This window comes from Pagrus pagrus, assembly GCF_965226575.1.
Source record: "Pagrus pagrus genome assembly, chromosome: 10".
In the NCBI taxonomy this organism is placed as follows: domain Eukaryota; kingdom Metazoa; phylum Chordata; class Actinopteri; order Spariformes; family Sparidae; genus Pagrus; species Pagrus pagrus.
Window position 1 is genome coordinate 27,967,360 of NC_140194.1, and position 20,746 is coordinate 27,988,105.

The following is a 20,746-nucleotide window of genomic DNA, read 5'->3' on the forward strand; positions in this document are numbered from 1 at the left end:
TTTCAATGTAATATTCTGCTGGGTAGCTCTTTGTCCTGAAATTCATGCGGATGACCCTTTACACGCACCACCCATCCAGACAAAGTACCAGCCTCATGGCACCTACAGTCAGGATGTCAGTTGCCTCCCCAACAGGTAAAATACACTCTGCTCATCACAAAGCCTGGAATGGAAACTCAGGAATGGCCTGAGTAATGTAATAAAGAGCTCAAGGCATCAATCTGGCCTCCAAATACCCCACATCCCAATCTGAGTCCAATCCATGAAGCTCCACCTATCAACCCACAGGACTCAAAAGGACCACTACCACCCCTGAGGTCCTGTGTCCATTCTTTGACAGGTCAGAGCCAAGTTGGAGCTACAGTGTTGCCTTCATGGATCTGATTTATTCAGGCACATCAGACAGATGTTCAGTGGAATTGGTATATGGGGAATTTGAAGGCCAGGTTAACACCTTAAAATCGTGGTCATGTTCCTCGGGCCATTCCTGAACAGTTTTTATAGTGTGTCAGACTGCAAGACCCCAATTAAATTAAAGACTTGGATCTTCAAACTGACGATGTGTAAAGTGAAAATACAGACAGTGTAAAAATGTTGTCTGATGTTTCTTTTTGATATGAAATGGGTTGTGTCTTGTAGTTTTGCTTCAGCCTGCACCTTTCTGCTTTATTGTAGTTTTCTGCTATGCTCTTTCTGCTGTAGCTTTTTGTGTTATTATGTACAGACTGAAATACACACACTTTGTTGAAATCCTTACTACAGCTGTTACTACAACTGATGTCACGACCAGCACACCAGCTGTTACGATAGGTGTGTAGGAGGAGAGAAGCACACAAAAATATAGAAATGTCTGACGCGCTGCAGTTGCACATCATAACAACTCTGAAACTGGTGTAATACAAATCACAGTGATGTCAGATGAAGGGTTATCATCAGTGTAGTATTAGGTTGAGCATTTTTAATCACACTGCATCATGTATCTTGCACTAATTCAGGGCAGATTATACGTATACAACTCCAGAAAAGAATCAGGTCTCCGTGCTCCTCCCCCTTTTTTCCTCCCTGTTCTCTCCATACCCCCACATCCCCCCCCAAAGGCTTTATGTTTGATGTATCTTTAGAAACAGCCCTGGCACTGCTATATTTAGGCCTGTGAGAAGCGTAGGAGGAGCCCAGAATAGCAGGCAAAGGGGGGAGACGTGTCTCTGGTAAAAAATGAGGGAGGCATCGACCGGAGGCTTTAAATAGGGCTGTGACGCCTTAAACAGCTTGAGCCAGTCGCCATGGGAACAGTAGGAGGAGGCACACAGGGGTCTTGATGCGCCCATTTATTAACTATCTGGACACACACACACACACACACACACACACACACACACACACACACACACACACACACACACACAGGCTCTGTGTGTAGAAGGATGGCTGTTATCTGGCTGTTCTGGAGAGACACCACACCAATGATATCAATACATTATATTTGCATGTGCTTGTGTGTATGTATTTATTTGATTGACAGAAAAAGGGCAACAGACAAGAGTTCGGACAGTAGAGAAGATGTAACCGTACCTTCTATGGCGTGGAGGTGCGTACACGTGAGATATCCCACAACCCTTTGCTCCTGATGGGAGGTGCCCACGTGAACCTGCAGGGGGACCAGAGACAAACATGACATGATGTCACACAGCCGTGTTCAAACGAGCGACATCAAAGCACACGTAATAAGTGTGTTAGCGTATGTAAAGCATGGCAGGTGACAGCGGCGACAATTACATCATACAAGGCGAGGTGAAACTTTATGATCCCCGGGGGGAAACTCAGTCATTAGTGATGTAATAACAGCAGGGTGTGCTGCATCACAGCAGTTGGGGCAAAAAGCGCACTATATAAAATGATATATCAAAACACTGTAATCACTGAAGTCAAAATCAATTAAAAAGTAATAATGTAATGCAATTTTGACTTCCGTACCTTGTACTTTCCAGCTCTTAATTAGTAGAACTGTAATTCATGATAAAAAGAAAACAATCTAATAATGACTAGATTCATTTAATTAAGATATCCCTGCGCTGTCATAATCATTACTTCCCTAATTATCAGAATAACAAGATACACACCAAATAATGATTAGATTGTGTCAAAATAAGCAACAATCACATAATAAAGAATTATATGATAAACATTTGGGAATTATACAATCTATATCCCATAATTCCAATCTGTAATTTAAGATCTGCAACTGGAAAATGAAATGGACAACTAGGAGTCAGGCTGGACAAACAACGCAAAATCAGATAAATCTTTACGGGGACCTGTCTTCACCTCAACGTCTCGGATCAAGCTGCTGCACACAATGAGTGGACCGTGTTTTGAGCTGACAGAGTGCAGGACTACAGCGGGATGAGGAAAGGTGGACTCCGTGTTTACGTCATTGATGCTTGATGCTCACACTGAGCTCAAACCGACGGACCGTGTTTATCTGATGTCGAACTTGTAAAATGTAGACGCTGACCATATTATCATCACCATCTTGTTGTTGCTGTTTACATTCACCCAGCCCTAAATAAAAAAAAATGTTTATGTATATATGTATAGAAATATCTGCAAAGAAGTTTGTGTAGCATGAAGGAGTTTCACACTGTTATTTTGATGCTACCCTGTGTGGTATGATGACAAATAACTCACCTTGAAAGATACTTAAATTGTAATAATTACGTTAAAATTGCACAATCATAAGTTAAGGCTCAAGTAATCACGACACAATTATTTCCTAATTATAAAAAAATGTTTTCTTATGATTGCGAGATTCATATCCTGCAATTCTAAAATTATTTATCATAATTATGTAATAATTTATTTATTATGAGCGCCTGTCTGCAGATTGCTTGAGTAAAGCATACACAGCGTCATAACTGAGAAAGACAAAATCAGCTTTCAGATCAGATATGACAATAAGGAGAAAACATCTCACAGAACATGGATTAAGTCATATGTATATAGAAGTTCTTTTCTAATTACAGATGTACACATGACTAACGACAAAAATTTGTTCCCAAATTTAAAAATGCAGCCTGTGAAAGAGGTATAAATGTGAAATGAAGTCCAAATCACGTCTCTTGTACAGGATTTAACTTTCATATTTAAAATGTATATGATATGTTTTTTTTTAAAATGTATATGTTAACACTCCTCTTCTGCTGCATTGATTGTGCTCTGATAGCTGATTGCAGGCTGCTGCAACCAGAACATGAGCATGTATTTTGCTGCAGCTGACTGATGTTGCTAAATAAGGCTGATGCAGTGAGCGCTGCTGGAAAGCTGCTGTCTACTGTGAGCTCTGTTGTCTCTACTGATCAGCATCCAACATCCAGATGCTGTATTTGCCTCTAGTGTTCAGCTTCAGACATCCAGGAGCACTTAGAGCAAACATTTTTGGTGTGAATTATTAATATCTATTATGAAACAATTGTCATGTGGGCTACAGAAACATCCTAACTTTATGATAATGTAGCACTGAGTGCACTTTACAGAGATCACCTGTCCATCGAACAGTCTCCAGTTCTTTTGATTTCCTTTTGATGAAGTGGCAATTTTTAATTCTTATGTTGAGTGTTTTATGTACTGTCTTCCACTGCTTATGCTAACAATCCCAGTTGCTCGCCTGTGGATGAAATATAAAGCTTGGCACTGAGAGGAGTGGCTATGTCGGCACATCCATTTGTTCAGGACTGAAATATCTCAACAACTATAAATGATCAGCACAGGTATTTTCCCTGATTAATATGTCAAAAGCTGTTAAAACTGCTGTGCTGTATATAGTGCTGCTCCATTTACGTTCTCAGTTCATTACGTCCGGTAAAAAGTGTGACAGTGATCCCACAGTATGAGGCCCAAATCACTACTGTACAAGAAGCCTCCTTTATATCCTGCCTCCACCTGTTAGTCACTATTCATTACATGCTGTTGATTTGCAGTCTAATTATACTGTTAATGTTAATGATCAGTTATTTCTTCTGTGAAACCACAGAACATAAATACACATCAGAAGCGTTAAAGTGCTGCATAAACTGCAGTCTTTTCCCACGTGGGTCATGGATAACAATCGCCAAAACTCTTGAATCACAGAGTCTGTATGACTTCATGTCTTGGTTCGGACAAAATGAACTGAACTATAGCTGTGAGAAATGTTGTTGTACAACACAGGATTTTAGACAGAAAAGAGCCCCAGATAGTGATGGTTAGTGTGATAAAATTCAACAGCATTTATCATATAGACATATTCTGAATTGCTAGTATAAATTTTCGTACCAATGAACAATAACAGGTAGAGACAAAAGCATTTTCCGACATATAAATGGGTCCATTATTATTGGAAGGAAGGGAAAATGTTGCATTTTCCCTCCTGACATTTGCGGTCTTGACATTTTACACTGCATGATGAATGGCCTGCATGGTCACAAGAGTATGAAACATTTCTTATTAACAGAAAAAAAAAAGCCAGCTATTGATCACTATAAACAAAAGACAAAATGGAGGTAGCACTATTCTACAACAATACAATCTACAACAGCCAGCTTACAGATGATATATTTGGACTGGAGTGGGTTAACACTCCAACGCCGTCTGGTCAACAAAACCAAGTGAAGTGAAGAGAGTAGATGAAAAAATGCCATTTGTTTGGAGTGTTCCTCCTTTATAGTCGTGTTGTTTGTTGTGTTGTATGTGCAATTGTACCATTAAAATGAGTGAGCGATGTTCTGTACAGGAGGTTTGCTGACTCAATCACCGTGAGCAAAACACCGAGCTGAAGAGTTTATTTTTTCAACATGTCCTCATACACTTTATACATTTTTCAGTACTTCTTCCTGACCTCAATTTCTCCATTCCCAGAGAAGCAGAGTGTAAGCAAAGCTGAAATAGATTGAACATCATTCAAGATTTAATCAGACACCTTTAACATCAGCGCTGAGAAGTCCTTCTGCAACACAGAAACGAGACACGGAGCGAGGCAGAGGCTGGCAGCTCTGAAGTACTGGTGGGTGGATGCAGACTGATGAGGAGGAGGAGGAATAAAGGGTTGCAAAGAAGGAGATGGTGATTGTGGAGCAGTTAGTTTAAAGTGGGAAGGTGTTTCGGTGGAGTAGATATATAACAAAATGGAATACACCCGTTCTATATGTATGTATATAGATAAATCTAATTAGTTACAAGCTTTGTGATTAATCAATCAAAATTAATTGCACATTCCAATATTTGTCAAAGGCATTTAAAAATGTTTCAATGCAAATGGATTTTGGTAGGTGACTGAATCAGTTAATAATGGACATTCAGTGGCTGAGCTCAGAGCTGACAGCTGTTTGCCACCAGAGCCGATGGAAAGTTTAGCAGTGAACTGGTCTAGTGGCAGTAAACATACAGAACAGAAGAATAAACTCTGCAGCTCCTCAATACACAAGAAGACCTAATGTTTGAGTGACAGTGGGACTGACCACTTCAGTAGGCCTATGCTCAGCAGCGTTTAGTCATCTGCCTCCATAATGTTTACAAAGCTACTGTGGAACGTGAAGTGAATACTATTTTCTTCTTTACAAATGATAATATAAGCCAAACAGCGAGTTTAAAGTAGATTGTTGTCCATGAAAAAATGTTCAGAATATCTCAGTATTTGGTATTTCCCCCCTTTTGCCTTAAAAATGTCATGCACTTGAGCTGGCATGGACTCCACAAGTTTTTGAAAAACTGGGAAAATGTTTTCCCAGCATGATTTGACAGTGGTCCACAAAGCTTCTTGTGATGTCACAGAATGATTGGCTTTCTCAGTCTTTAAGTGTCCCCATTAATGTTCAGTGGGGTTGAGGTCAGGTGACTGTGGAGGACAGTCCATGACAGTCAGGACTCATTGGTCTTCAAGTAGTTCTTGCAAAACTTTGAGTTGGGAAGACATACCAAATACTACAGTATTCTAAAATTCATGGACATTTTTCAAGGAATCAACTTTTCACTCGAAACAAATAAAAAAAAAGTATTTTGACTAGTGCTGTCAGACTTTTTGACCTACTCTATACTGTATGCACAAGAAAATGTACAATATAGACTATTGCTGCTGCAACACAATAGTCACTTAAAATGCTGTTTACCCATCTGCTGTTCTAAAAGCTTGCTGGTGAGCAAGGCTTTTGCCAGGAATAATCCTCTGCCCAGGAAAATGGGACTTTTTGTGTTTTGTATTTAACAGGACAACAGCTGGCCTTTTTGTGTGGAGTTCACATGTTCTCGCTGTTCCTGCATGGGTGTCCAAAGACATGCCGGTTAGGGCAAGTGGCGACTCTAAATATCACACTAGTTAATGTTTGTGTGTAAATATGTGTTTGCCCTGTGATAGAACAGTGACTTGTCCAAGTGTACCCAGTGTGAGATACACCAATGATAATAAATAATAACCCTATTCCCTTTAAAATGTGCTATAAAGCTGTGTCTTTATTTAAATGCCGCTTGCCCTGATTACACTGCTGAAGCTGGTGAATAAACTACTCTGATCTGGTGAAAAATAAAAAAAATAAGAACACAATTATAAAGGTACATTAACTTTCAGAGTTATTTTATCAAACTTTTATGACTTATGGCTTCTCCCTAGTCCTTAACTTCCGTGTTACCTCCAGTGACTTAATTTGCAGTGACTTAAAAACATGTTTATTGTGTGACGCTCTCATCCAGTCAAATGAATGTGCATAAATTAAGATTAGCTAATGTCAACTATAATGAAGAAAGAACTCGGCATTAATCTCTCTGGTCAATTAAATGCGACCTTAAAGCACCCCTCTGTGGAGGGGATTTTCATTTCGACAAATGGAAACTGATTGCCAATAATGCAATGGCTGTTTTGGCTTGGGATCTGTGCAGAGCTCCCAATAAAACATCATAAAAGCCACAACAAAGCATTAGCCTAATTAGCTTGACTTTTATGCCAAACACATAGCTCACTTTGTAGACCGAATACAGTAAATACACCTTACAGCAAAGGACACAACGATTTGGAATTCAATAGCTCTTAATGGAATGAGTGTTTTGTAAGAATGAGTGGGCTGGATGCACAGAAGAAACTTGTCCAATTTTGTTAAATGCACTAATCGATGGTAAATAAAATTTTCCAATAATACTGCATAAGAGGTGAGTCAATAAAGCTGTGTTGGTTTGCTGATAACCACTAACCTGATCAGATGCCAAAAATATTTATGTCTCTTTATGTTCTACATTCCATACATAATGGATATCACATCTTTAGGAATCAATATTTAAAGGAACAGTTTGACATTGTGGGAAATAATGGATTGCTTTTGTTGCCGAGAGCTGGATGGAAGGATTGATACCACTTTGTCTATCCGGTAAACATGAAGTTCGAGCCAGGAGATCACCTAAAGCTCACAGAGTAACACACAATATGTTTTTTTTTTAATCTGTGCACAAATTGAGGTGTAAAATCTACGACAATATGCCTGCCAAGAAACACCGTCCATCTAACACTCACACAGCAAGAAATTGAATAAGATATAATTAGTATTTAGTAAAGGTAATGTTTCCATCACATCTGCTGGCCTGGCTCTACCCGGTTTGACTCAGCCCAGCAGCCCGACGCAGCGGGTATTTTGCATTTCCAACACGACTGGTCTACCTGCTCACAGGTGTGTCTTAAACCAATGACGCGCTTGCCTTGTCCCAATCCCTACAGTACAATTGAAGAATCACAGCTAACAAAGTGGCTCAGCTAATTCACTTACAAGCACATTTCATTTGCTATAACTTCTGAAAAGCCCCCTTTTATTTAGTAATTTAAAAGTTTTTATTATGAAGCAGCATTACAGAAAACGTGTTTTCAGCACCAGTAACTAAACATGACTCCTGAAACATTCTGTCCTCATATGATAGGAGGTCATACGTATCCTGTACAGATGTTAAAGTCTGGATAAGGATAGTGAAGACAGCTCTATGAGTTTATATCTCATGGTGTCTGCAACCTAGTTATTCAAAGCTACTGTAGATATGTCTACAGAACAGATGTCTGACGAACCAAGCCAAGGCAAAGCTGACTGGCCTTCAATCTATCTATGTTAGCATACTTAGTGTCTGTGACCTATTTACCTCCTATTCCTCTGGCTAGAGGTGAGAAACTCTGCATTCACCCCCCTTGATATGTTGTTAAACAGATAACCATGTGTGGGAGAGATGCTTCCTGAAGCTGCACATATAAATTGAGCATTTGGGAAGACTTGGTAGGATTAACATGATATTGCTCTGTACAGACAGTGTACTGTTATGTTGTTCCTCCTTGATCAAGTTTGTATAAACTACTTCACTTAAGTCATCGGTGTCTCTGAATCTTCTTCATCTCTCCTGAATGGTCAAGCAAGACAAAATTCCACAACAGACGCAACAGTAAAACACAGCAGATGTTTGAAAGAACAAACAGAAACTAAAGAGATTCAGTTAGAAGCTACAACACTTTTAAAAACATCTTTCTCTCAGGTTTCCTGCACAGACATGAGTTGAATATCGATTTAAGGGGGGGACGGGTGCTTGTTGCTGGTTGGTCACAGTCATGAGACGTCACCGCGGCCCGCTTGGAGGCGGCTTGGCCCGGCTTGGCCCTACTGTGGAGCAGGTCCATCGCCAGCACGGCTCGGTTCAACTCAGCACAGTAAAACTGGTGATGGAAAAGCAAATCAGCATGGCTCGGTTTGACTCGGAACGGCCAAAAGTGCTAGTGGAAAAATGGCATTAGTCTTGTTTGCCAACTTCCTTCCTCACTCTATGACTCTCTCCCTGAAGTTACAGGCAAAAAAATGAAACGCACCATTAACTTGAGGAAACTTGTAGATTTCTCTGAGGTTGAACATTGTTGGAAACATTTGGGATAATAACAAAGGTCTCGTCACTTTTAATGCAGAAATCTATCTCACTTTCAACCAACTTCACTTAATTGTTAGCAGGAGTTTTCCCAATTGGTATCCTCTAAACTTCAGTGTGTTAAAAATGGTAAAAGTAACATTAAAGCCTGTATTTGGTTTCATACATTAATGACATTCATAGGTTTATTTCTCAGTCTGGGTAAAGCTCCCCACAGGGATCATAAAAGTTTCATCTAATGATCTTGTCTTTTCTTTTTTTTCCCATCTCTCCATCTCTGTCCTCATTCTTTCCTTTTTTTCTCGCTCCTCTTGTCCCTTTTTCTTCTTCCCCCTCTGCTTTCTCTCTATCTGCATTAATATTTTAGGGGCTTATCTATGCTTCAATAGGTGTGTATGCACCCTGAAACTGACAAGAGGCCTGGGGGGATTCTTATGTGTGTGAGTATGTGTATGTGTGTGTACGCACTCATGCATACAAGGAAGAGTGGACTCTCAGTGTGTGTATATTATCCGTTCAGATGATGAAGACACTAACTGGAGGTCTCTGTAGTGACGAAGGAAGGCCTCTACTGGAAGCTATTCATGCTGAAAAGAATGTTTTTTTCCCCTTCTGCTCAGTCTGAATAAAAATGATATTATATCAAATTAACTGCATTTCATTAAGAATAAAACCGCAAGTGAGTCAGTATGCCGGATATGAGATGCTGAAACTTCCCAGGACTTCCCCTCATTACAGGCACTGAGACAAAAGTGAGCGGAACTGAAATGAGCTGTGAGAAATGATTTCACACTGCAAGCCAACCAAACCAAGCTGACTTATAAAAGCCTAATTATGAAACCTCCAAGGCTGCTGTAACTAATTGCCTTAACTTTACCATCAGACAAGAAGTGAACCGAGATTTCACCTTGCATTATTCGCATGACTTTGATTGCTTTACTTGAAAATCAAGCAGCCGAATTGTCGTGATGACAGACAGGCGGCAGAAAGCAGCAGGATGACAGATGAGCCGTGGTTTTCTTGTTCGGTCCAGATGAACAAAACCAGACGTTCTTATGTTTCCGTCTTTTTTAGTGTAAGCCTGGCAGAAGTGTGTCTTTAGAGAATGTGGTGTAGTTAGTGTGTTTTGCTGTTGTAAATCATAGGCATTGCTAAAGATGTATTTGGGTAAGACAAGCTCAAAAAAAGCTGAGGGTCAGTAAGTTCAAATCAAGTTTTGGTTCAGTCAGTACAAGTCCAAGTCTTAGGCTGAATCCCATTTCCATGAGACAACGCGTCAAGACCTCTAATCCAACAAGGACCGGGCCACCCAGCCCCTAGGCATGAACATACAATACAAAGGGGTAGGGCTAAATGGATATTGAGCAATCAAGACAGGATCATATTAAAATCTTGAGTCAATTGACACAAGTTAAAATCAACTCTTGAGTAAGTAGAGACAAGCTCAAGTAAAGCCTCGAGTAAATCTAGACATGACCATATCGAGTCTCAAGACAAACAAGAAAGTTCAAGTGGAGTTTCAAGAGAATCAAAACAAGTCTTTCAGGTCCCTGAATGCTTAACATCAAAATGAAATGGCATGCAAACTTTTTTCTTTCAATTTCCTGTATAACTTTGAAAGTTTGTAATTAGTTTGTTGATAGCAAGTCCAGGTAGCTGTCGAAGGGTTAGGGTCTCAAGTTTCTACTTTTGTCACTTGAATCTGACTCAAGTTGAGTCACAAGTCAAAAGCTCTGGTTTATCATGTAGTTAGTATTGGAGCACAAAGAAACTGTGTGAACACAGCTATTAATGGGCCATGGTTTCTTATTAGGCTATCACAAAGACAAAGCATTTTGACGTAAACGTAAAATAAGACTAGTTGGTGTGACAACGATGAGCCGTGCTGCTTAAAGGATAAGTACCGTTTTTTACAACCTGGACCTTATTTCTGGCAAAAGATATGGTCATTTACTCACCCAGATAACTTTGGTGTCATTCGGCGTCGTTCGGACGAAATTAGATCCAGTGTAGCGGCGATATATCCATATAATGTGAGTAACGGGGCAGCGACACACAGCCTCTATATAACGCATTATCTGCCACGAAACTAGTTCATTTCATCAATATTTTGTTATGAAATGCTAGCGCTATTAGCCTCTGAGTCCGGGCTCGTCTATTGTCAACATCCGGGGTCTGTAGGCTGATCTACTACCTCTGACCTGGAAGATGTCGTCTCTGAGCTGCGCGCGCACCCGCGACAGCGCGGCTTGATTACCTGTAGCTGCTGCTGCTAGTTTGACCCCGGATGTTGATAACGGACGAGCCCGGACTCAGAGGCTAATAGCGCTAGCATTTCATAACAAAATATTGATGAAATTAACTAGTTTCGTGGCAGATAATGCGTTATATAGAGGCTGTGTCGCTGCCCCGTCTCTCCCATTATATGGATATATCGCCGCTACACTGGATCTAATTTCGTCCGAACGACGCCGAATGACACCAAAGTTATCTGGGTGAGTAAATGACCATATCTTTTGCCAGAAATAAGGTCCAGGTTGTAAAAAACGGTACTTATCCTTTAAAGGGAAAGGACACTGTATTTTAGGGCTGAGACCTGTATTGTGTACTGTTACCTTGATCAGTGTTTGATTAAGTGTTGCATGAAAAGCCGGGCTGAAATCCCTGCGGCCCTGAATAGGAAAGTAATTTGTGTCCATAGATCAAGTTGACCTCGACGGTGAACAGCAGTCCTGTTGGTCATTAAAGGCCAGGGGTGATTGGGGAAATTCTGCCATTGATTTCCATTCTATCTAATCGAGATTGGAGTGTGTCCCTGTCTGGAAGCCTAATCCGTAGTAATGCATTCAAACTGTGTATTTACACACAGACACACATGCACACGACTCTTCAACCATGCACTTAGTAGTTTGAAATAATTATAAGAGGGGATAAATGTTGAGACTGAAAAGCTTTAATTACGGAGCCAGAGCTGGCTCTCTCTTCAGGGAAACGTTTTTTAATTAATATTCTAACTCTGCCTCTCTCTCCCTTTCTCCCTCCCTCTCTCTCTCTCTCTAGTGCGTCACTTCTCCACAAGAGACAATCCAGATTTATGTTGCTGACCTGCTGCTGCTCTCCAGGTAAATACTTCCATGGGGAAATTATGAGAATGTGTGTGTGCCCTGAGTGAGATTTGCTAGAGGCTAAATTCATAAAATAGGAGAATAGAAGAACTTTTAAATTGCTTAGAATTGAAATAAACCATTCTGGGAACAATAGTGTAGATTGCTGGAGGTTGATTTTTGACATCATGGGCTCATCTGGTATCAAATTCAGTTCATAGTAATGATAATGTAGCTCAGGAGGTAGAGCAATCAGAATTGTCTAGTAATCGGAAGGTCGCTGGTTCGAATCCCCGGCTTCCCCAACTGTATGTCGAACCCCAAATTGCTCCTGATAACTCAAAGTAATCCAGATTGCTGTAAGGTAACATACAGAAATAAAATGACCCTCATAAAATTCAACATTCTGGAAAAAAAAAAGGCAATTTAATGTATTGCCAGGGGAATGAGAACATTCTCACACCAATCTAAGTGTCAGACAGTAGTGACTAATTATGCAAAACCCTAGCACCATGTTCAGTAATGTGTTAAAATTTCCACTTTCTACACATCTGCCCATGGTACATCTGATTAAGGTCATGGAAAGGTTAACATTAAGTTATGGTTAGGTAACCTAAACATGTGGTGACAGTTAGGGATAGGTCACAGTTATAATTAAACATACTACAAGAAGGTTTTAACTGTTTCAGTTACTGATGCCTCTGTATGACCAAAATAAGAAAACAAGATCATCAGCAGGTTGGCTTTTTCTTCAAAGTTATTCTTAGTGCCTGTCACTGGGTCATATTTCCTGAGAAATCATAACCTGACGAGGGACTGTTGATAACTTGACCTACAGTAAGTCAACTGAGGTAAGTCTACCTAACTGAGGTGTATGAATGGCACTAAACCAAAGTTTACCTTGTTTCACCATCATCATATCAGTTATTAATCTTACATAGCCACAAATGGATACATCATCTCATTGGTCGTGTTAAATAAAGAAAGTATTAAAAGTATTAAAAATATGCTGCGTTCTTCTTTCACTTGCAGCCAAAATAAATGCAGATCAAGATGTTTATGACATGAGGCAGTGGTGCTAACACTGCTTTTGTCCACAGGGGCTGCTAGAATCCACAAAAAGGAAAGTTCCTTGTTGCTGCTTCAACAAAAAAGCGCACATTAAATTCATGAACATTAATTGTTTATGATGGGAAACAAACTATGATCTCCAACTCTGCAATGACACTGTACGTTGACATTAATCTTGAGGTGTGAAATCATCCTAAATGATACTATGCTGCTTAGACTGGTGTTATAATAATAATTAAAGGTTGGTCTCTAGGGTCAAATTAGTAGACCTTGTTTTATTTAGTTTAGTTGAGTTTAGTTCCAATACAGATTTTGGCCATCAACACTTACTTCATAACATTAAGAATATCATAAAGATTAAAAAACTGTTTATTGCCAGTTTAAGTAATCCATGGGATCTTATTTTTGTAATCAATGTCCATTATGAGTCACAATGAGACTTCAAACTGAGCACTTAACACCTGTGGTAGCTACATGAATGACAAACCCTTAATTAACTGTTCACATTGACATCTACAAGTTGTTGGTTGAACAGACAAAGAAAAGAGATGGAAAAAGGTATTACAGTACCGTTGTTAGGCACCACAGTAATGAGTGCTTAGAACCAAACAACGCAAAATTGAAAATTTTAGGGATCGTCACCTTAACAGTGACTTCTGACAGAGCAATCCTTGTTTGTGTTTGATATGAAAGAACAAACAGCGTCTGGTAGCTGCGAGGACAAACTCAGCATGAACATCAGGTACATCAAATAAACTGCATCTAATGAGATGCATCCCAGCTGGCGGCCCAGAGAGCCAGGGTGTCGAGTAGTAATGAGCGAGAATGACCAAAGGTTCATTCAAGGGTTCATATCAAGATGCTGCTTGGAAACCTGCCAAGACGTCTGGAGGACGGAGAGGGGTGAGGAACGAACAGCAGGCACATCAAAGCCTACAGCTGGCTGTGAGACATGGGTTATAAGGAAGGACTAGCAAAAGCCAATGCAAATGCTACTCCACTCATGAGAACAACACGCAGATGGAATCGAGCATAAAGCATGAAGAAAAACACTGTGCCTCTAGAAGCTCCTCCAACATTGATTTTTGAGAGCATGGCTCACGAAATGGCCCTTAATAGTGTCTCAAATGTCCACTTGAACTCTGTCATGATTGATTAACTTGCTTGGGTATTTGATAGCAAATCAGTACAAACTGATGCAACACTAACCCATGAAGACATTTCCCAATCAGATGGCGGCAGAAAGGGTTAGTGATTATCCATCACCAGTTGAAGTCAGTTGAAGTTTTGTTGTCCACAAAACATTTCTGGAGCTTCACAGCAAAACAGTATTTCTCCTTAACAAATTAAGTAGATGGGGACTTTTGTTAAACATAAATCCAAATCTATGGTAGCCATGAGATCCTAAATTGATATGAAGAGACTTATTTACACCCTTTTTAAGCCCTAAATCTTCACTGTAGCTGCTAAGCCAAAAGCATTAGTGTGGACCCTGTCTGAAGTAGAGGCAAAAGCTTGACCGTGCATCGAGGGTGTAATTTGTGTTTTGGTGGGGTTTTTTTCAAAGCAGTTTGGGATCTCTAGGCTTCCGTAGGTTTGGATTAAGCCAAATGAACTGTATGCATTTTATGTTACCTTTTTCTGTTGTTTTTTTAACATTTTAAAACAAGTCCCCATCTACTTCGGTTGTTTAGGAGAATTCTGCAACGCTGTTTTGCTGTGAAGCTCCAGAAATGTTTTGTGGAATCCACAAAAAGGAAAGTTCCTTGTTGATGTGTCCTTTAAGAACGTCTTGCCAATGTTACTTTTACACCAATCTCCAATAAAAACATTGTCTGAATCTCATATAACTAATCCTTTAGCTTAATAATTGTTTGGTGTCCTTCTTTGTCAGTAGGCTATGGAAGCAGCTTGCACTGAGACATGTACCTGCCAGCTGGCTGACAGCCGGCTTGTCAGGGTTACCTGGAGTGACCTCATACACAAAGAGGCAGTGAAATAGTGATGTGAGGCCAGCTTGTAAGTTGTAGTGACAGTCAGCAGGCATCAGGGCTAACAGGATGAGACTGTCAGCATGCAAGCTGTGATGGACTGTGCCTTTATTAGATCTGCTATATGTAAGGGCATGTACGGACACAACAAATAGATGCTTACACACATAGAGGCACCCGTCATCGCCATCAGGTCACATGAAGCGGATCCATCCCAGCAGGAGCTGGATCAGATCCAGACTCACATCCTGACAGTCACAGTATGTGGCTGATTAATGAACTCACAGACTGTCAACACACATGCAGGTACACTCACATACAACATGACATCCACACACAATCGCTGCTAACTTCATCACTGATTCATCGGAGGTTGGATTTATAAGCTTTACACTGAGCACTACTGCTTTTTCTCTTAAGGCAGAACACTTTGTTTTTTCTTTTTATATGAAAAAAAGTTAAACAGAAGCACCAATTAAACTCAGCAGAAAAAGTACAATGGCTGCCACTGTTGAAATCCTATCACTCTGCATGTGGCCCACATTAGTTCCCTGTCATCCATGTCATTAACGCATCCTGCTTGCAGCCTTGTGCAGTAAAATTAGGCTGAAAGTACTTCCACTGTACATTAATGTCTTGCCATATCTATATGGGATCTGACTTCCTGCTGAAAGTGCCTAATGGACTCCATAACTTTTACAGTAGTAGATGTCAGAAAATGACTTTTTACTAAGTTTACGTATTTGACAATCTGGAAATGAGACTCAATGATTGTTTGTTGGCATTCACGCTGATGACCAACAACCAATTCTTGGGTCTAAACACACACCCAAAGCGTTGTTATTTGACGACAGGAGAATGAGAATCACAATTTACAGTAACTATCTTTCTCCAGAATGGACTACTGCACCTTTAAGTCTCCATAAATAAAAACTTTGTGTGCAGGACTGTCCATTGTCTCACAGTATAACAATAGTCAGCACCATTTCATTCTAACAAAAGCAAAATACCCACTATTACAGACCTTACATCACAGTGCTGACCTGGGTACAGATTATGGTAGTAACAGATTCACCATCTGATATCACCTGATGTGTTGTTCCTGGAACATCAAAATAAATGTCTCACCAGGAGGAGGCATCACTGAAACTGACCAATCACATTTTTGTAATATCATAGCATAGCGACTCAGGATGAAAAAGATGAGAAAGTTATGTACATCAACACCTGTCTAAAACCAAACCATGTTTTCCTAAAAGTATTTTTGATCCTTTAACCGAACCAAACAGGGAAGGAGAACTGAAAAGAAACATACAAATGTGAAAATAATGCAAATAGCAAGTAGTGGAAATTCTTTAAAAATAGTAAGTGAACAGTATAATAACATGTTCCAAGCGACATACAAACCCGATTCTCTGGAGTGGGAAACCTAAATTATGGGCTGAATGAAAAAGTAAGGCGCACCAATGCAACCAGTATAAAAAGTTAGCCTGGAGCCCTGTATAAGCCGTATGTGTATAAACATATGCAGTATTTGAAATTATGCTAAACTCTTAACAAACATGCAATAATGAAGACCTTGAAAACAGATGATGACAAGTATTCTTTTCTTTTTCGACACAGGAGCAGGAGATTTGAAAAGTTTGAGTGTTCTGTAATTACTGTGGTGTATGCAGTCACCACAATGACAGATGTGTAGTGTGAATGGATGTGGTTGCAAGTACCAGAAAGTGTATTTACCATGTCCTGTCTGCAATCTGGAGATGCTCCATCACTCCGACAGTGTGGCAACAGTGCAGCAAACATGTACTGAATGGCATTATGTAAATGAGGGCATCAAATGGGTTATGAAATGGAGTGCTGGCATACTGGTGTATCACAGTTGTTACAGTAGAAAGAAATCAGAAGTGAGGGATCTTTTGCAGTTGGATGCCTTTACAGTACAGAGATCTACGGTAATTAATGCAGACAGCTGGCAGGTCATTTTAAGTCTGACTCTCCGTCCCTCTTTCACACTCTCTTTCACACTCACACTCTCTTTCATAATTGTATAATACGATAATTGAGTATAAATAGACTTTATGGGCAGATTCAATTACCGCCTTGCCAAAGTTACAGACAGCGGCGTCAGAGATGACAAGATGAGCTTTTGGCTGAAACGGCACCAAGCAGCGATCAGAGCAGACACATCGCTGCTGCAGGAAAAGCATAAAATTGGACCCAGAGTGACATTTAGTTTTAATTCAGCTCAGTCTGAAATGAAAAGAGATGATGAAAAGAATGATCCCTGTTACGTCCACAATGTGAAGGGGAAGATAGACTTTCTGACTCCTGACGAAAAGGATTCCAGGAAAATAGTGAGTTGACAAAAGTTGTCACATTCTTTTGACTTAAAAATCATTCAGTCAAGGCCTCAAAATGTAGCCCTGTTTTGATCGATACTAGATGCTTGTTGCTTTATTAAACTGGTCTTTGCACTGACCTCTCAAAAAACAAATCTGAATCTGAAAAATAACTGTCTCGAAACTTTATAATAAAGTTGTTGGCGCAATAATCACTTTTTTTTCACTAGGTAAAACTTTATTAAAAATATTATACTGAAAAACTTTATTATTGGGGTGACTGTGTGTACTAGCAGAAAAAGATCATTTCTTTTATTGCTTTCCAGATTGTGTGGCGCCCACATGTGGATTAATGCACAGGCTTCCCTAGGCTGCAGCCTAGGGGCCCCACGTGTGGAGGGGTCCTTCAATTGGTCAGATTATTTTTTAGACATTTAAATACACTTTAATGGAAAAATTCATTGACCTCTATTGGTCCGTGAGGTAATCAATAAACAAAACAGCACTGATTGGGCAGACATGGGTCACCTCATCCAATCAAGCGCATCGATTCGATTTGACCTACCTACATCACCGGCCGTCACCTGTCAACCAAAATTTTGCAGTGGCAAAATGTCTGACAAAAAACCCAGCGGGGCACAGAAGCGAAAAGTGCAGTGGGAGAAGGAAAAAAGGGACAGAGAACTATTAGCGAAGATTCCCAAATTAACGGGATATTTTAAGGCTGCTGGTTGTCGGGGTCAAGAAGATGCGGAGGTGGAGGACGTTGACCGCGACCACCACGGCTTGTCATCTTCTCAAGCTAGTGAGGAGGGTGAGACAGCGGGCACATCCACTACAGAGCCAGCGGACACATCAGCTTTGACCTCCAGTGTCCCGGGAGTTAGCCACAAGATGCAAGCCTCCGCTAATCCCTCCGTGAGTGCATCACCTGTTGCTGGGGGCCCACATAAAAAATGGCCTAGGGGCCCATGACTACCTTAATATGGTTTGACATTTTGGGAATATTTGTGCTAATTTGCTGTCTTGCTGAGAATTAAATGAAAAGATTGATACATTAGTATACATTATGCAATTAAGGTACAATATTATGCATTAACTCTGCAGCAACAATAGCACTCTCCCAAGCTCTGTCACTCTCCCAAGCAGTTAACGTTGCCACAATGTCAATCAATGGGAAATAAGCCGCATTACACCACATTCATCTGTGAAACTTTACATTTCATGAAGTACTGTAGTCTTCATAACGCGAGGGGACTGGGTCAGGACTGACTTGGAGTTCAGTCTGGATGCTGACTAGAGTCTGAAAGCCTTGTGTCAGACAATATCTTGGAGTTTTTCCATTACCAACATCATGGTGATGACAATACTCAGCAAGTTTTACAGGTTTTGTGCATTGCTGTGCATCAGACAGTAAAAACAAGAATAAAAGGAGGTAAAGAAAGTAAAGTTTCTGACCTTGGCAAACAGCGCTCCCTTGGCTGCCAGTGCGTCCTCCGCTCTCCCGTTGGGGTAGCACTCGAACCGTGCGTCTAGTATTGGGTAACGGCTGGCCAGCATCAGCCCACTGTTCAGGAATTTGAACCTTGAGCAGCAGCCCTTCCAGCCATACCGCCCAACATCACTCAGCACGTAGGGGAAGTAGCGATGCAACTGCCGCCGCAGTCTAGTCGTCGCTCCGTGATCAAACACTTCCTGTAGAGCCAGGAAATCCAAATTGGCAGGGAAAAAGGCAGAGATCTCATGGTCGAATGTCTCATCTCCATGGCGGCGTTTTCGTCCAGGGCGTTTAAAGATTGATGTACGAGGGACATGAGAGAGAGTGTTGTTGGACGATATCCCTATGCCACCGTCACTTCCATGATAACGAGCAAGGGATTCCCTGGAGGCAGTCATGCTGCCGTTGTCTCCACCTGTATGCTCCCCAGGCCGATGGTTCCCTGTTTCGGCCTCCTCATCCTGGGGGTCTGGTTCTGGGGCGCTGATGCTGATTTGAACCCCTGAGGTGTGAAGTGGGCAGTCTGGGGATGGTTTTGGCTTGGTCCCCTCCCCATGCATGGGACAGTCATGATGGCCTTGGCCATTCTGAGTCCCTGTGGAATGCATGGGGCAGTCTGAAGCCTCCCCTGAGGTGTGAACGGGGCAGTCTGAGCTGCCGTTAGTCCCTGCAGCATGGAGGGGGCATTCTGCTGTCGTGTCTGCTCTCTCTGAGTGAAGGGGGCATTCAGTGGAGCCCTGGTCTCCTGCAGGGGGATGAACTGGGCAATCGATGGCACCTGAGGGGTGAATTGGGCACTCAGTGAGGGGCTCTGCTTCGGGGTCAGCTGGGCCGTTGGTGGTGTGTGTTTGGTCTGGACGCTGGTCCAGAGAGGAGGTACGGCGGAAACCTGTGGCAAGGCTGCTAAAGGATGCCGCACTGAAGAGTGGAGCAGAAAGAAGGAAAGAATGGATTTGTTTGACTGATAAAATAATACAGAGGAATTAATGCCTTTACCCTTGCTAAAACATAAGCAGAAGGCGGACCAGGAGCAAGCTCTCCTCACCTGATGGAAGTGTTGGTGGGTGAGTCAATGTAGATTTTGATCTGAGGCCGACTGGCACCATTGCGGATCCTCCTTCCCACCTCCCGGGCTCTCCTATGGGTGTCTGACAGGTTGTTGAACCTGGCTAAGGAGTCGGGCAGCAAGCATACGTTGGCACTGCAGAAACAGAAGCTTCTGCCTTGTGGTCTCCATTCCCCAATCCCAACACCTCCTGGTCCGGCCTGGCCCTGCTCGGCCTGGTGTTTATCTGGTCTGCACAGGGCAAGCAACAAAATACTATGTCAAGTAAAATAGAAGCTCTGGAGCACAAAATATATAATAGTTTGACATTTTAGGAAATAAACTTTCCTTGTTGAGGGTTACATTAGAATACCACTCTGACCTCTGTATAGTAAATATGAAGGTAAAGCAAGCAGTTTGAGCATATAGACTGGAAGCAGGGAGAAACAGCTTGCGTTTAACCAGCTTTATCTCACTTGCATAAAATTTGTCCATGGTGTGTTTGTGGCTCACAACATGGTACCTGACAACACAACAAGAATAAGGTCTACGTTCCCGATGTCACATAGTTACTGGAGTGAAACGATGTAATTTGGTTTTGTTTAGTAACAAAAATGGGAAAAAAGATCATGGCTCCAGTCAAAACAAGTACTAGATTGCTTAATAATGTAAATTAAATCCACACATACAAACCAGTTAGCGTTCAACGATGGACAACGTCAGTTGGATGGGTGGGTCACTCACAGGACTTTCAAAACTTTGTTTAGAGTTTGTTTTGTGTTTGGAACAAG

The 20,746-nt window shown here is 41.2% G+C and overlaps 1 protein-coding gene across 1 annotated transcript in view; it reads right to left on the reverse strand.

Moving 5' to 3' along the window:
* Window positions 1-20,746, reverse strand: part of smpd3 (sphingomyelin phosphodiesterase 3) — an 81,660-nt gene that overhangs the window by 18,824 nt on the left and 42,090 nt on the right. Inside the window, exons 3-5 of the mRNA XM_084365097.1 lie at window positions 19,956-20,207; window positions 18,871-19,828; window positions 1,573-1,648 (exon numbers count right to left, since the gene is read on the reverse strand). Of these exons, the coding sequence (XP_084221223.1) occupies window positions 1,573-1,648; window positions 18,871-19,828; window positions 19,956-20,207 (1,286 nt within the window). The remainder of the gene's footprint in view (window positions 1-1,572; window positions 1,649-18,870; window positions 19,829-19,955; window positions 20,208-20,746) is intronic.